At 48.5% G+C, this 15,951-nt stretch overlaps 1 protein-coding gene across 2 annotated transcripts in view; it reads left to right on the top strand.

Annotated features, from left to right (window-relative positions):
* The first annotated feature begins 290 nt into the window (after positions 1–290).
* Positions 291–15,951, top strand: part of CMKLR1 (chemerin chemokine-like receptor 1) — a 61,114-nt gene continuing 45,453 nt past the window's right edge. The window contains exons 1-2 of one of the 2 annotated variants that reach the window (XM_060249336.1): positions 291–447; positions 15,056–15,244. In XM_060249336.1, the coding sequence (XP_060105319.1) occupies positions 15,212–15,244 (33 nt within the window). In that variant the 5' untranslated portion in view covers positions 291–447; positions 15,056–15,211. Of the gene's footprint in view, positions 448–6,852; positions 6,983–15,055; positions 15,245–15,951 lie in introns of those variants that run through there. The other variant, XM_060249337.1, reaches the window with a different exon arrangement.

Here is a 15,951-nt window from a genome sequence, read left to right as displayed (position 1 = left end):
CCTCCGCTCCGCCTCTCCTTCCCTTCCCTGCCAGGCGTTCGGGCTCCTGAGAGCCAGCTTGCCTCGGTCACCGGGTTACGCCCTTTCTCCCAGCTGTTGATTTACAAGGAGGGAAAGCCCTGGCAGGCTTCTCAGCCTGAGATTCTGGTGTGGCTTGTTTGGGGTTGTGTGTGTGTGTTTTTCCTTCTCCCCCTTCGCGTTCTTCTCCTCCGCCTTCAAAAGTACATGAAAGACACATGCTGCGCTTGGGTGCAGAGGACAGGAGGCGAGGAGACCCGGCGGCTGGGCTTGGGTGAGAATCACGCCAGGGGTGGACTGCAGGCTTCTTTGACCCCCTCCCGAAAGACGTTCCCTGCAGCCTCTGAGGTTGGAGCGGCTTCTGGTGGGAAACGAGGAGTCCCCCCCAGGCAGAAGAGGCAAAGGGGCAAGCGCCCCGGGCGCGCCAAGGTATTTCCTCCCCCTCGCCCTCCCTCCCCCGCAAACCTCTCCTGTTGCAGAGCCCGAGGGGGGAGGCCAGAGAACCAAGCCCTTTCTTATGTTAACCCCAAAATCTGCTGAGTCTCATCTGCCCGGGTCGCTCTGCAGGGAGCTGGGAGCAAGCCTTCCAGTGTTGCCATTTGGCCTCAAGAGCTGATCCCACAACTCGGATCTCCCAAGCCAAATGGGGCATCCCTGTCTGGGTTTGGGTTTTGTTCTGGGCTGGTGCCGTGAAGGGACGGGGGAATGACTGAAGTGCTCCACCTTTGAAACAGCAAGATTTTCAGGATCCAAGAGCCGAAGCGTCCTTTGTCAGGAACTCTGGGGATGACGGGAGTCATTCCCAGGGCTTTTTTTTTTTTTTTTAGCAGGAACACACGGGAACACAGCTCTGGCTGGCTTGGCACCAGAGGGTGTGGCCTAATATGCAAACGAGTTCCTGCTGCACAAAAAGATCTGCGTGAAACAATGGTGGCGTCAGGGGGTGTGTGGCCTAATATGCAAATGAGTCCCAGCTCCGCTTTTGCTACCCAACAAACACCCTGGTTATTCCTGACGTTTGCTGACTGCTGTTACAACCCAGCCCTTTAACAGTGCCTGCCGAGGGCTGCCAGTGGCTGAAAACTTCTTGGGGTTTCAGGTGCAGAGGTCTTAGCTCTATGCCCATCCAGAGAATCAGGGCGGGGCACTTCCTGAGACCCATTTCTCGTCTAGAGAGAGCCCAAGGCTGAGCGGAGGTCTTAGACCAGGGGTGGCCAAACTTGCTTAATGTGAGAGCCACATAGAATAAGCATCAGCAGTGTTCTCTCTACGCTGAGTTAGTGTGAGCTAGCTCACAGAATTTTAGCCTCCAGCTCACACCTTTTCGTCTTAGCTCAGGAAGGACGACCCTAGACTCCCAGAGCGCACTAATGTATGCAGTAGCTCACAACTTTAATGCCAGGAGCTCACAAAATAGAATTTTTTGCTCACAAGACTGCAACTTAGAGGCAACATTGAACATCAGATGTTAGAGAGCTGCAAGACATGAACATCAGATGCTTGACAGGAGGGAGGGAGATGGACGAGGGAGGAGGAAGGGGTGGAAAGAAAGCAACTTTAACTTTAAATGCATTCTTCAAGCCGCCAGCTGGCTTGGCTTGGAGAAGCGATTTAAAGAGACAGATGCCTTCTCCAAGCCAGCCAACAGGGTGGAGGGGGCTTCAAGAGCCATACAATATGTGTGAAAGAGCCACGTGTGTGTGGCTCCTGAGCCACAGTTTGGCCACGCCTGTGCTAGACCCATTTTTGCTCTGTGAGAAATAGGAAACTGTCCTGGGAGCTTTGGGCGCAACAGAAGGGTCAGGATTACACAGCTGGGCAGACTTTGGGAGATCTGCATTCAAATTTCCATTCTGCCACGATGTGTGAATCACTGTATGATCCTGAGCCAATTGCTCTTTCAGCCTAACCGACTCCGCAGGGTTGTCGCAAGATGCAATGGAGGAAAGGTGTGTGCTGCCCGCAACGCCCTGGTGGACGGGTGGCTTGTTCCGTATAGGGCTAGCCAGCACCAACCCCTTGAAACGAGGTCTTGGAGAAGGCACTGGGGGGGCAACTCACCCTGCCCCTTCCTTCCAATCGCAGCTGTCCTTGTGGAGAACGTTTGCCATCAGAGTTTGCAGAGGAGAATTTGGGGACAGGAGAGAGCAAACCAGCATCTCATCATTCTTGCGCTCACATCCGTTTGCATTGGCTGAAGCCGCGGGTCTTCAGACTTTTCCTTTGCTTGTAAACTTCTGGGTCATTGTGCCTTGCGAGAGATGGGCGACAGGTATGCCTCCTCCTCGGATCCTGGCGTTTCCACCCACCTGAGAGCAACTTTCCCTCTTTATGAACTTTTTATTGCGATTGCAATAAAAAAAGGCCAACACCATGCTGGGAATTATTAGGAAGGGAATTGAAAACAAATCAGCCAGTATCGTAATGCTGTTGTATAAATCGATGGTATGATCTCATGTGGAATTCTGTGTACAATTCTGGTCACCGCACCTCAAAAAGGATATTATAGCACTGGAAAATGTTCAGAAAAGGGCAACTAGAATGATTAAAGGGTTAGAATACTTTCCCTATGAAGAAAGGGTAAAACGTTTGGGGCTCTTTAGCTGGGAGAAACGTCGACTGCGGGATGACATGGTAGAGGTTTACAAGATTATGCGTGGGATGGAGAAAGTAGAGAAAGAAGTACTTTTCTCCCTTTCTCTCAATACAAGAACTCATGGGCATTCAATGAAATTGCTGAGCAGTCAGGTTAAAACAGATAAAAGGAAGTCCTTCTTCACCCAAAGGGTGATTAACATGTGGAATTCACTGCCACAGGAGGTGGTGGTGGCTACAAGCATAGCCAGCTTTAATAGGGGACTGGATAAAAATATGGAGCAAAGGTCCATCAGTGGCATTAGCCACAGTGTGTGTGTGTGTGTGTGTGTGTGTGTGTGTATATATATATATATATATATATATATATATATATATATATATATATATATATATATATGTATGTGTGTGTGTGTGTGTGTGTGTGTGTGTGTGTGTGTGTGTGTATGCATATATATATATATACACACACACACACGCATATATTGGCCACTGTGTGACACAGTGTTGGACTGGGTGGGCCATTGGCCTGATCCAACATGGCTTCTCTGATGTTCTTATGTAACTTTGCTGAAGAGGTGCTGCAGACATTTCCCTACCTACAGGGCCCCTGCAGTTGCCTGATTCCTGAGCTCGACAGAATTGTAGGAGGGGACCCAAGCCGGAGAGCGTGTAGCTGACTTTGGGCTTACTAATGGTATAATACATAATAATTATAGAGAAGGTGAAGGGAAAATCCCCACCCCTGGCCTCGTGGAAATCTATTTTCACTCAGCCTCCCCGCCGGCTTCTGGGGAATTACCCGCACACTCCTGAATTTTCCTTCATAACCACATGGGAGAAAAAGTTGCTTTTTAATGACAGGGCAGCTTAGAGCCTCTGGAAGTTGCATCCTGAGAGCCAGTTTGGTGTAGTGGTGAAGTGTGTGGACTCTTATCTGGGAGAACCGGGTTTGATTCCCCACTCCTCCACTTGCACCTGCTGGAATGGCCTTGGGTCAGCCATAGCTCTTGCAGAGTTGTCCTTGAAAGGGCAGCTGCTGTAAGAGCTTTCTCAACCCCACCTACCTCACAGGGTGTCTATTGTGGGGAAGGATGATGAAGGAGATTGTGAGCCAATGCCATCTTCTTCTTCTTGGTGTAGTGGTTAAGTGCCTGGACTCTCAACTGGGAGAACCGGGTTTGATTCCCCACTCCTCCACTTGCACCTGCTAGCATGGCCTTGGGTCAGCCATAGCTCTGGCAGAGGTTGTCCTTGAAAGGGCAGCTGCTGTGAGAGCCCTCTCAGCCCCACCCACCTCACAGGGTATCTGTTGTGGGGTGGGGAAGACATAGGACATTGTAAGCCTCTCTGAGTCTCTAGTTCTGAGAGAAGGGTGGGGTATAAATCTGCGGTCTTCTTTTTCTTCTTGTGCCTGCTGCCTCGCTCTGCGCTTTCTGTGCGCTCATGACACATGTCCAGCCCCACGGGAAAGACATGGAGGTCTTGCCCAGTGGAAGGGGTCACCCCAGCTAGACACGCACCTGTAACCCTTGGCCCCTCTGCCAGGCGCAAGAGTCTCTGGAGTCCCTCCCAGGAAGGAAGGAAGGAAGGAAGGAAGGAAGGAAGGAAGGAAGGAAGGAAGGAAGGAAGGAAGGAAGTTGCAACTGTCCTTCTCCTGTGGGAATTTCTCCCCAGACCTCTACATTGTCACTGCCCATGGTGGGAGCCTCCTTCATGATGATGGGGAAGCAGAGCAGCATCTATCTCGTCCCTAGAACTGTCAGTGGGGTGTAGTGGTTAGAGTATCAGAATAGGATGTGGGAGAACCGGGTTAAAATCCTCACTCTGCCATGGAAGCTTGCTGGGTGACCTGGGATCACTCACCCACTCTTAGCCGAACCCACCTCGCAGGGTTGTTGTGAGGATAAAAAGGAGTAGAGGCAGACCTCAGATTCAGCAGGAGCTCACAGGAGCACAGCTCCTGAACCTTTCTGATGGCTCCCCCTCCTTCTCCCCACCTACCTTGTCCATTGAATAGGAGGTGCAGCTGCATAACAATCCCTGAATTAGGAGAGCGGGCAGCCAGCCAGCCAGCCACCAGGGGCTTTGCCACGCCCCCAGCAGCCCTCATTAACCCCTGGAGAAGCCCACGCCACCCTTTCTCCACTTCCGATGTGATTTTGGGCGGCGGGTGGCTTGCTGGCCTTTTGACTGGGGGCGGTGGCCCAGGAGAGCCCCAGATGAGCGAAGCTTGCCTGGGCTGACTGGATCTCTAGCCAGCCCAAGCAGGTCTCGCTCACCCGGGGCTCTCCTTTCTTGCATCAGGTTGCTTTTGGCTTGGGGGGGGTGGCATATGCTAATGAGCTCCACTACCTATTGTTCTACAAGACGACTCCTGAGTAGAGGAGAACGATGGCAGCCACCTTGGGAAGAAAGGGTGTGTGTGTCAAAGCGATGTAAATAAAAGTTGCCGACAGTAGGGAGGAATGTGAAATTTGCTGCAAGAGGATGTGGCGGTGGCCACAGCTTCAAAAGGGGATTAGATAGGCTTTGTTTAGTATTTGTGTGTGTTTGTGCATGCCGGTGGACTTGGAAGTCCTGGTTTCCTCTGGCAGCCCTACTGGAGCCAGGATGTTTTCCCGAGAGGTGGCTGGATGCGCCTGCCCCTGCCTGCCGACTGCTGGTATTCCTTTAGAGGTCTCCCTGCCAAGTTCTTGCCAGGCTCTGCCCTCCTGAGCCTCCAAGGTCAAAAGGGGATTACATAGATTGATGCTCGATAAGTCTTGTAAGTGGCAACTAGCCATGGTGACTGAGGGGAACCTCCACATTCAGATGCACAAATCCTCTGAATCCCAGAGCTGAGAGGCAACATCAGCGGAAGGCCTTGGCCTCTAAAGCCTCTTGTTGGTTCTCCAGAGGAACAGTTGGCTTCTGCGTGAAACAGGAGGCTGGACTAGATGGACCCTCCCTGCTCTGATCCAGCAGGGCTCTTCTGATGTTCTTATGAAGGCCTCAGCCTCTGTGCCCTGTTGTTGGCCCTCCAGAGGAACTGGCTGGCCACTGTGTGAGAAGACAGGAGGCTGGACCAGAGGGACCCTCACTGGCCTGACCCAGCAGGGCTCTTCTGATGTTTTTATGAAGGCCTTGGCCTCTGTGCCTTGTTGTTGGCCCTCCAGAGGAACTGACTGGCTACTGTGTGAGACAGGAGGCTGGACTAGATGGACCCTCCCTGGTCTGATCCAGCAGGGCTCTTCTGATGTTCTCATGAAGGTCTTGGCCTCTATCCCCTGTTATTGGTGTCCAGAGGAACTGATTGCTCAGCCACTGTATGAGACAGGATGCTGGACTGGATGGACCCTCCCTGGTCTGATCCAACTGGGCTCTTCTGATGTTCTTCTCAGGGGAAGGCCTCATTTTCTATGCCCTGTTGTTTGCCTCTCAGAACTGTCTGGCCACTGTGTGAGACAGGATGCTGGACTAAATGGACCCTCACTGGTCTGATCCGGGCTCTTCTTAGGTGCTTCTCAGGGGAAGGCCTCGGCCTCCCTGCCCTGTTGTTGGCCCTCCAGCGGAACTGGTTGGCTACTGTGTGAGACAGGATGCTGGACTACATGGACCACTGGTCTGATCTAGCAGGGCTCTTCTGATATCCTTATGAGGGCAGAGTCTGAGGAGAAGAGGGAACTCAGTGGAGCTGTGATGTCCACCCTCCACCAGGGAAACATCTCTGTAGGTCTGGGGATGAGTTGTAAAATTCCGGGAGAACTCCGGGTTCCATCTGGAAGATGGCAACCCTGTCTCCTCTTTTAACCCCAGAAGTGCTGATGGAGCTAAATGAAACATAGGAAAAGCTGCCCTCGGAGCACAAAGGAGTTCCAAAGCAGGTTGGAAGAGGGGGAAGGGAAGAAGGAGAGGGGCCACACGGACATTTAGTGCCCTGGAGCCACAGATGACTGCTGCCATCCGTGTTGCTGGGAGCACAACTTTCCTTCCTGGAGCAGAAAAATGCCCGCTTCTTGGAGCCCTGGTGCGAATCCTTCCCTGTTTTCATCTCCTGAACTGCTGGGCACTGCCAAGAAAGCAATTATCTTTCTCCTCTCCTGGAGCCTGCACGGCTTTGCAATTGTTTGGCTTTCCTGCGACGCATCGTGCCAAGGCAGCGTTTCTCCCTGGGCATCTTTAATCACACTTTAGGTTCCCTCCCCCTCCTCCTTCCTGTTTGGGCAGATGATGGAAATTGGGTGTAATGACTTCAGGTGGGGCTAAGTGAGAAGGGAAGGACACACAGCGGAGAGTCCAGAGGGGTGGATTCTGCTCCAGTTGCTAATTTAGTCCCTCTGGTTAGGTGGCCTGGAATAATGTCAGAATCGCATGACCCTGAAGATGGGTAATAGCCCCCCCCCCCCCATCCCACTGCCTTCATTTCAGAGGACTGGGGTTGCCAATTCCCCAGGTTGGGGCAGGGGAGTCATCCTGTTTGGAGGCCCTCCCGCCCCCACTTCAGGATCATCAGAAAGCGGGGGGGGGGGAGGGAAATGTCTGCTGGGCTGTGGATTTTGTTATCCCTATGGAGACCAATTCCTATAGAGTATAATAGAGAACTGATCCATGGGTATCTGGGGCTCTGGGGGGGGCCCTGTTTTTTGAGGTAGAGGCACCAAATCCGCAACATAACATCTGATGCCTCTCCCCAAAGTGCTCTCCAAGTTTCAAAAGGATTGGACCAGGGGGCCCAATTCTATGAGCTCCCAAAGAAGGTGCCCCATCCTTCATTATTGCTGGTGGAGGGAAGGCATTTAAAAGGTGTGCGGTCCCTTTAAATGGGATGACCAGAACTCTCTTTAGAGTTCAATTATGCTTGTCACAACCTTGCTCCTGGCTCCACCCCCAATATCTCCTGGCTCCACCCCCAAAGTCTTCTGGCTCCATCCCCAAAGTCCCCAAATATTTCTTGATTTGGACTTGGCAACCCTAGGTGATAGATATGGAAGATATGTGTTGTTCTCAGACCCTGACAGGTAGAATTGTGTGCCCTGAACGTGTGTCCTAAACTTCATTCTGGGGTCTCTGTATTCCATAGAGTTCGCTTGTTGCAACCAAATGCTGAACAAGCAAGGTGGGCCAAAGGCCCAAAAGTTGGCCAGCAAATCCCATCCCTGTAATTTGTTGCACTGAAGGGAGTCATTTCCTGCCGTTGTGCATGTATGTTGTAGATTGAACTCAGCTGATTTCCTTCGGGTCTTTGAGTACGCACGCTTTTGCTGACGGTAAATAAAAGGATTGGGGGGAAAAAAAATCCCTGGACCATTGTCGTAATCCCTTTTCCCCACATCAGAGTTATATAAATGCACACAATGCAGATAAAAGAGGAAGGAGAACAAGCAACAGAGGGGGAACTTTTTAGAAAGATGCCAGCTAAGCTTCCGTTTCCTTGATTCTCTAAAAGAGAGATTTCCCTCCTGTTTTCCTCGAAACCCTCATAAGCCCCTCACAGTTCTCAGGAGAAAAGTACTAATCCCTCCAGCCTTTTAGAACAGAAAACGGTGGGCGTTGGGCGTCTTCCCCCCCCCCTTGGTGTTTTCTTTGAAACGGTTCTGTCCCATACTTTCTCTATAAATATATTTGAAGCTGCTGGCAGCTACGATATAAAAGTGCGAAAACGATAGAAAAACACCACATTATATAACTATATATAGTGTGCACAGACTTATACTTACGTCGCACGGCAGCATAAAACCAAAGACATTTGAAAGGAGCAGATGGAACAATTAAAACAACATCAGATAAAAATCACATCTCAAACTTTAAAAAAAAAAAAAACAAAAAACCCAACAGCCTTAAAAGCCAGAAGCATAAATACTGAACAAACTGTTAAAAATGTCCCCGAAGGGAAAAGAACAGTTTAAAAGCTTTCAAAAAAGAGATAACAAAGTGCACTTTGCTGTCTTCTAGAGGACAGTAGATCTGGTGCCTAGATAACTTCTCCCCAAGGGAGTCCATGGCGGTTATCGAGCTAAAATCTGGGAGATTATAGCTGCAATCCTAAAGATACTTCTTTGGGTAACAATCTCCACTGAATAACATGGGATTTGCGTCTGAGTAGACCTGCTTAGGCATGCTCCCTTACATTGCAGTCCTAAGCAGAGTTACACCCCGGGGGGTCATTTTGTAGAAAAAGAGGTGCTGGAGCTCATTAGTGCCACTCATTTGCATATGCCACACACCCCTGACATCACTGGAAGGGGGACTGAATTATATCAGCTGAGCCATCCACCTTAAAATGCTTCTTGAATTATAATTGTCATAATAAAACCTTCCTCCCATCATGCTTGTTAAATTACTTTCTCCTATTTGGCCAAAGGGGTATGATGAAGATTTCCAGTTTGGTGTAGTGGTTAAGTGTGCAGACTCTTATCTGGGAGAACCGGGTTTGATTCCCCACTCCTCCACTTGCACCTGCTGGAATGGCCTTGGGTCAGCCATAGCTCTGGCAGAGGTTGTCCTTGAAAGGGCAGCTGCTGTGAGAGCCCTCTCAGCCCCACCTACCTCACAGGGTGTCTGTTGTGGGGGGAGAAGATATAGGAGATTGTAAGCCGCTCTGAGTCTCTGATTCAGAGAGAAGGGCGGGGTATAAATCTGCAGTCGTCGTCGTCGTCGTCGTCTTCTTCTTCTTCTTCTTCTTCTTCTTCTTCTTCTTCTTCTTCTTCTTCTTCTTCTTCTTCTTCTTCTTCTTCTTCTTCTTCTTCTTCTTCTTCTTCTTCTTTCCTTCTGCTTGATTTGTTTTGATCATTTTCTCCATTTAGAAAGTCTGTCAAATCTTAAGAATTCAGCAAAATTCTCGCAGGGGGGTTGAACAATGGAGCCCAGAAGCAAATATTTGGGGAGGGGGGTAAGAAAGAAAGAACACAATAACATTTAGAGGTCATGGAGCTCCGCTTCTGTGAGTTCCTGCCCCAAATGAGGCCTGGTTACACTATTATGGGTCCATCCATGGATGTCCATGGGCGTAGAATAGGGTTGCCGAGTCCGGCGGGGGACTTGTTTTGCACGCTGCAAAGCGCACACGGCATGATGACGTCACCTGCAAGTGATGTCATTACCCTGGTGACGTTGTGCGCCGGCCGCTCTAGGCGTTGCCAGGAAAACTCTATGGCTTTCCCCAGACACTCTAGCATTTTGGAAGGGAAAAACACTATGTTGTACCATGGAGTTTTCCCTCCCAATTTGCTAGAGCATCCTGGAAAACCATAGAGTTTTCACTGAGATACCTAGAATGGCCGGCGCGCAACGTTGCAGGCGCAATGATGTCATTTGCAGGTGATGTCATCGCGCTGGTGACGTCGGCGGAGGTTCCCCCCCCCCATCCAGGAACTTGGCAGCATAGAATGACAGAACGGTTAGGCTCAAACCCCGCTTCTGTCATGGAAACTTACTAGGGACCACCCTGAGTAAATCACTGTGTCAAGAGTCACTCCATCTTCTTCCTCTTGTCATGTGTATTCAATTGTACAATGCTATGCTGTGCTTCCATGCTGTGCTGCGCTTGCTATGCCTTTGATGTAACCTGTTGCTTATCTGGAGGGAGGATGGCATGGTTGGGAATTGGCTAGTTGTTAGGTAACCAAGGGCAAGAGCCGGAGGTGGTGCGAACCTTGAACTGATAGTGGGCACCTGCGGTGGTGAGAGCTTAGCAAAAAACCCCGCACAAAACCCCCGCTTTTGCTTGGCGCGCTTTGGCTTGAATTATAACGGTCAGGGCAAAGGTTTATAAGTTGGGGGAATTGATGGAGAGGTCAGTTCTGACAACGCATGTGTATGCCCATGAAGCTGGAATAAAGATCTTGAACATCAACTGTCTTTTCCTTGACTCTGGGTCTGACACACTCTTTCTCACAGAGTTGTTTGTAGGGGGCTATCATGGATGGAAAGCATGTATGTTGCCCTGAGTAGGATCCAAATGGACCTTACCCCCACAGCACAGCACAGGTCCTGTTTCTGGTGTTCCTCACTGTGCTTCTGTCCATGGGGGCCACAGAGAAGGGCCTGAGAGGTCAGGGGGAACCAGTGGGCAGTGACTGACTGGCCCAAAGCCCAATGGCTGAGCAGGGATTGGAACCTGCATCCCATGACCTGAGATGGCGTCCCAGAAGAGACCCCAAAATCCTCTGCAGAAAGATGTTTCCAGCAAACTGACTTTGTATCAGTCTAAGATCAGTGCAGAATGCAGCGGCATGTATGTAAGATGACATGGGGATCCAGTGGAAATCTCAGGTCTTGACCTTGGCGACACTTTCTGTCCCCCCGCCCCCAAAATGTGCACATTTTAGACGTTATTTGTGCATAAGATAATCAGTGTTATACATTGCACATGTATTGTGCATATCCATCGGAAAGAATAATGTACATGATATGAACAAATGTGATCTAAATTGCATATAAAAAGCATACTCCATGTGGGCTGGATCTCATGGATCTGCTTCCCTAATAGCAGTGCTTTTTCCTGATGTAGCATTCTAGCAGCCAATGCTCCCTCTAAGCTGTGGAGTCTTGTGAGCAAAAATTGTGACATTAAAGTTGTGAGTGAGCGATTTGGCTACTGCGTAAATAGATAGATAAATTTAAATTTATTGTCATTGTTCTCCACAAAAAGAGAGCAACGAAATGAGGTGCTCTTCCACAAACATACCAACACATCAAACACACATATTCATATTCATACCATTTAAATACATCTAAAACCATTTAAACCATTAAAACCATTTAAATACATCTAAAACAGATAAACATTCATAAAACCATTAAAACCATTTAAATACATCTAAAACAGATAATCCTTCATAACCCTGCATTTAACCTAACCACAGCACTTGGATAGAAACTGTCCTTAAATCTGTTTGTCCTAGCCTTCAACACTCTATATTGTTTACCTGACGGTAAGATCTCAAATAGCAAATGGCCCAGATGTGAAGGGTCCCTTAGGATCATTTGTATCTTCCTTTTACATCTCATATTATACAGATCCACCAATGAGGGGAGAGAACATCCGCAAATCTTTTGTGCTCTTCTCGTCACTCTTTGGAGCACCCTTCTCTCTGCTTCCGTGCAGCTCCCAAACCACGCGCAGAGGCAATAAGATAAAATGCTCTCAATGGAACTACGATAAAAGGCAACCAGCAGACTCCCTGACAGTTGTAGTGATCTTAAGAGTCTTAAGTAGTATAGTCGTTGCTGGGCCTTTTTCTCTAGAGCTAAAGTATTTGCCCCCCATGTTAGATCTTGTTTCATGGTAATTCCCAGAAACTTCCATTCTGTCACCTGTTCTACCATAACACCATCAATGAACAACGGCTGGGTGTCCAAACTACTCTTCCTGTAATCCACTATAATTTCCTTCGTCTTATTTATATTAAAAATAAGATTATTTACTTTACACCAAAGGGACAGCTGTTGAACTTCCCTCCTATACGCAGACTCATCATCCTCAGAGATGAGCCCTACCAACGTTGTATCATCTGCGTACTGAATGATTTTGTTACTCAGACTGCTAGAAACACAATCAGACGTGTAAATAGTGAAAAGAAGTAAATGAGCTTGCTCTGGGGCCACCCTCCCTGAGCTAAGACAAAAATGCATGAGCTGGAGGCTAAAAAAACCTGTGAGCTAGCTCACGCTAACTCAACTTAGAGGGAACGCTGCTAACAACTAGTCAACACAGTACAGCGAAAGGCCGTGGCTCAGTACTCAAGCATCTGCTAGAGATGCAGAAGGTCCCAGGTTCAATCCCTGGCTTCTCCACTCAAAGAGACCAGGTATTAGGTGATGTGAAAGACCTCAGCCTGAGACCCTGGAGAGCTGCCGATAGTCTGAGTAGACAAAATAGACCTATGGCCACCAGTGGTCTGATAACAGTATGAGGCAGGTTGATGGCCCTTCATGGTGCTGTGGCGGCCACCAGCTGAAGAAGTGTCTTTGAGAAGCCTCATTGGTCGGCTTGACTGAGTGCAGCCTCCACAAATGAGTGTGGTAGGGAAGCATCTGTTCTTGGAGGACTCTCACACACCAAGATCTACACAACAGCTCCTTCTTTCTGAGAAGCAGAGAACGGAGGAGTTCCACTGGTTCCAGCTAGAAGGCGTAGGTAGGCCTGCTTCGATGTCGGAAGCCCCAGGAGAAGCTGATGCTCTAGAGCAGAGGTGGCCAAACTGTGGCTCAGGAGCCACATGTGGCTCTTTCACACATATGGTGTGGTTCTCAAAGCCCCCACCAACCCGTCAGCCAGCTTGGAGAAGGCATTTCTCTCTTAAAATCACTTCTCCAAGCCAAGCCAGCTGTTGGCTTAGAGAATGCATTTAAAGTTGAACAAAGCTGGAGTCAAGTTGCACCTTTAAGACCAACCAATTTTTATTGAGAACATCAGCTTTCATGTGCTCTTAAGCACACTTCATCAGACGAGGAATCCGGCACAGTGAGCAAAGCCATACAGAGCTGAGCAGAGCCATACAGAGCTGGTAGGCAGTGGCCCAGAATGCAACATGGTACAGATTTAAGAACCAATGACAGTGAAGTAAAATTATCTGGTAGGCAGGGGTTTAGAAGGTAAAATGGTACAATGGCAGAATAGTAAAATTAACAAATTGAGCAAACCTTTGATCTGAGTAGCATGAGCATGCGAAAGCAACGAAACAGTAGTATGTCAAAATGTGAGATTGTCTGTCAATGACAATGGGAGATGGGTTCAATATATGTAATGGGATAAGCAACCAAAGTCCCTGTTTGAGTGTGTCAATACAGCTAAAAGAGAAATACATTGGATCGTGATGTTCTTGTCCACCTAATTTACTTTTTAACATGTAAACATAATTTTTGTTTGCCATAGGAAAAAGGAATACAATAAAATATATGGGTAAAGCGTATGTAATGAGATATACAGCCAATATCCGTATTTTGAGTATGACACTACAAATAATTATACTGATACACAATTCTAAAAGAGAAACACATTGGAATACTGTGGATGTATAGCTATATTCACTGAGAGTGAGTTAAAGTTAAAGTTGTTTGCTTTCCAGCTCTCTTTCCCTCCTCCTTCCTTCCTTCCTTCCTTCCTTCCTTCCTTCCTTCCTTCCTTCCTTCCTTCCTTCCTTCCTTCCTTCCTTCCTTCCTTCCTTCCTTCCTTCCTTCCTTCCTTCCTTCCTTCCTCTTAAAGCTCTCATACATCTGATGTTTACTCTATGGGGCTCTTACATTAAGTAAGTTTAGCCGCCTCTCTGCTCTATAGCTATAGGCTCAGAGTTGATCAGTCACAAGAGTTTCTGTGGCTGTATCTATTCATTTAGCACTATACAAAACTGTGTATTAATAAAAATAGTCCTGGTGCGTGTGGGGGTGTGTGTGGGGAAACATACTTTGTCTTTTAGCGATGCCCACGCATGTATTCTAGCAGGAGTTGTCCCCTGCTATGTGTGAGGGATTCTGTTGGAAGAACTTTCTCTAAAAATAAAAAGTTGGAGGAAAATATCTGCCAGCTCCTTAATTAGGAGACCTTGTATAGTCAATTAGGTTTTTAATGAATTGATGAAACACCAAAGCCCTCCAAAAAGGAACGCACAGGAATGCAGTTCCAGCTGGCTTGGTGTCAGGGGGTGTGGCCTAATATGCAAATAAGTTCCTGCTAGGCCTTTTCTACAAAAAACCCTGTGCAAAACAATGGTGACACAAGGGGTGTGGCCTAATATGCAAATGAGTTCTTTCTGGGCTTTTTCTGCCAAAAAAGCCCCGCAAAAAGACATAGTCTGTGTAACGTTAGTGATGTTAGGATCCAGTCAGGAATCTGGCAGTGGGGTTGGATCTGAAGGGCCCACACTTCATTTTACTGAGGATCTGGGAAGTCTGGTAGGTTGAGAGAGATGATAGTGGGCTAACATCTGTGCAAGCCATGGTCAATGAACTGGCAAGGGGAAGACACTGAGCGATTGGTTCTGAGACAGCCAAAGTGTTGACCAACATAATGTCAACAACCAAGGCCCCCATAACCTGACCAAGTTTATGTCACTCCCATCTCCCACCAGCCAATCAAAAGACGGAAGGACAGGGCCAATTGGGAGATGTTGCCTCAAAAGAGCGTGGGGAAGCTGGACAATGTCTGGGAATGGTTGGCACATCTGAGACAACCAACAGGTTGAGGCCTTGGCTCCAAAGAATTCTGTCGAGTGCCTTGCAGCAGGAATGCTTACTACAGCCTCTTTGGTGTGGTTTGGCTCAAGAGCTCTTCATTGAGATGCTGGTGCTGAATTTGTATGACCGGCTTTGTACTCTCAGGGTGGAGAGAGCTAACCACCACTTCCTATCTCTCCAGAACCACTTCCTCACCCTGATAAAAGTGGAACAGAATTTCTAATCAGACTCTTTGCTGTCTTCAACAGAAGCCCTTCTATTTTCATTTCTCTCTCTCTTTCTAAAGGAGCACCTCGGTCTCACCACAAAGACAAACCTCCAAAGCTTCCGGACAGCAGGCAAAGTTCAACAATTTCACGTGCCGTTTTATGAAATGCTGATTTGGTAAAGCTGCGTTGGCTGAGAATAATTTTAATCTGCCCAGAGCCAACTCCTTTCAGGGATGGACTCAGAATTTGGAGCACCCACCCAGCAGGTAAATGGATTTTCCCAGTCTCTTCTGTGCAACTGTGGGTGGGGTTGACTTTGGGGTGGGGTTGACTTTGGGGTTTGTGGGTGGGGTTGACTTTGTCTGCTCTTGGCAGCCTCACAAAGGCTGGACCAGGGTCGGATCAGAAGCATCTCGGCCAAGCCTCATTTTGGGCTGGAGCTCATGGAGCTCCGGAACCTCTACATTTTATTGCGCCCTTTCTTTCTTAACAACCCCCCCCCCCCAAAATACTTACTTCTGGGCTCCACTGTTCAGACCCCCTGTGAGAATTTTGCTGAACTTTTAAGATTTGACAAACTTTCTAATATTTTTCCCCCACAAAAAATGGGGAAATGGCCGGAACATAAAAAAGCAGAGGAAATCTTCCTCACGCCGCTGCAGCCACTGGCCATAGAGGAGAAAGTAACTTGTAAAAGTATGATGGGAGTAAGGTTTTGTTATGACAATTCTAATTCAAGAAGCACTTTAAGGTAGATGCTGATCTGATCTAGCGGCCCCGTGGCGCAGAGTGGTAAAGCAGCAGTACTGCAGTACTGTGGTCTGAACTCTCTGCTCACAACCTGAGTTCGATCCCAGCGAAAGCTGGATTCAGGTAGCCGGCCCAAGGTTGACTCGGCCTTCCATCCTTCCGAGGTCGGTCAAATGAGCCCCAGCTTGCTGGGGGAAAAGCGTAGTGGACTGGGGAAGGCAAT

Source organism: Heteronotia binoei, chromosome 11, assembly GCF_032191835.1.
Source record: "Heteronotia binoei isolate CCM8104 ecotype False Entrance Well chromosome 11, APGP_CSIRO_Hbin_v1, whole genome shotgun sequence".
Lineage (NCBI taxonomy): Eukaryota > Metazoa > Chordata > Lepidosauria > Squamata > Gekkonidae > Heteronotia > Heteronotia binoei.
Note: the sequence above shows the minus strand (reverse complement) of the source record. Positions and strands in the feature narration are given on the sequence as shown.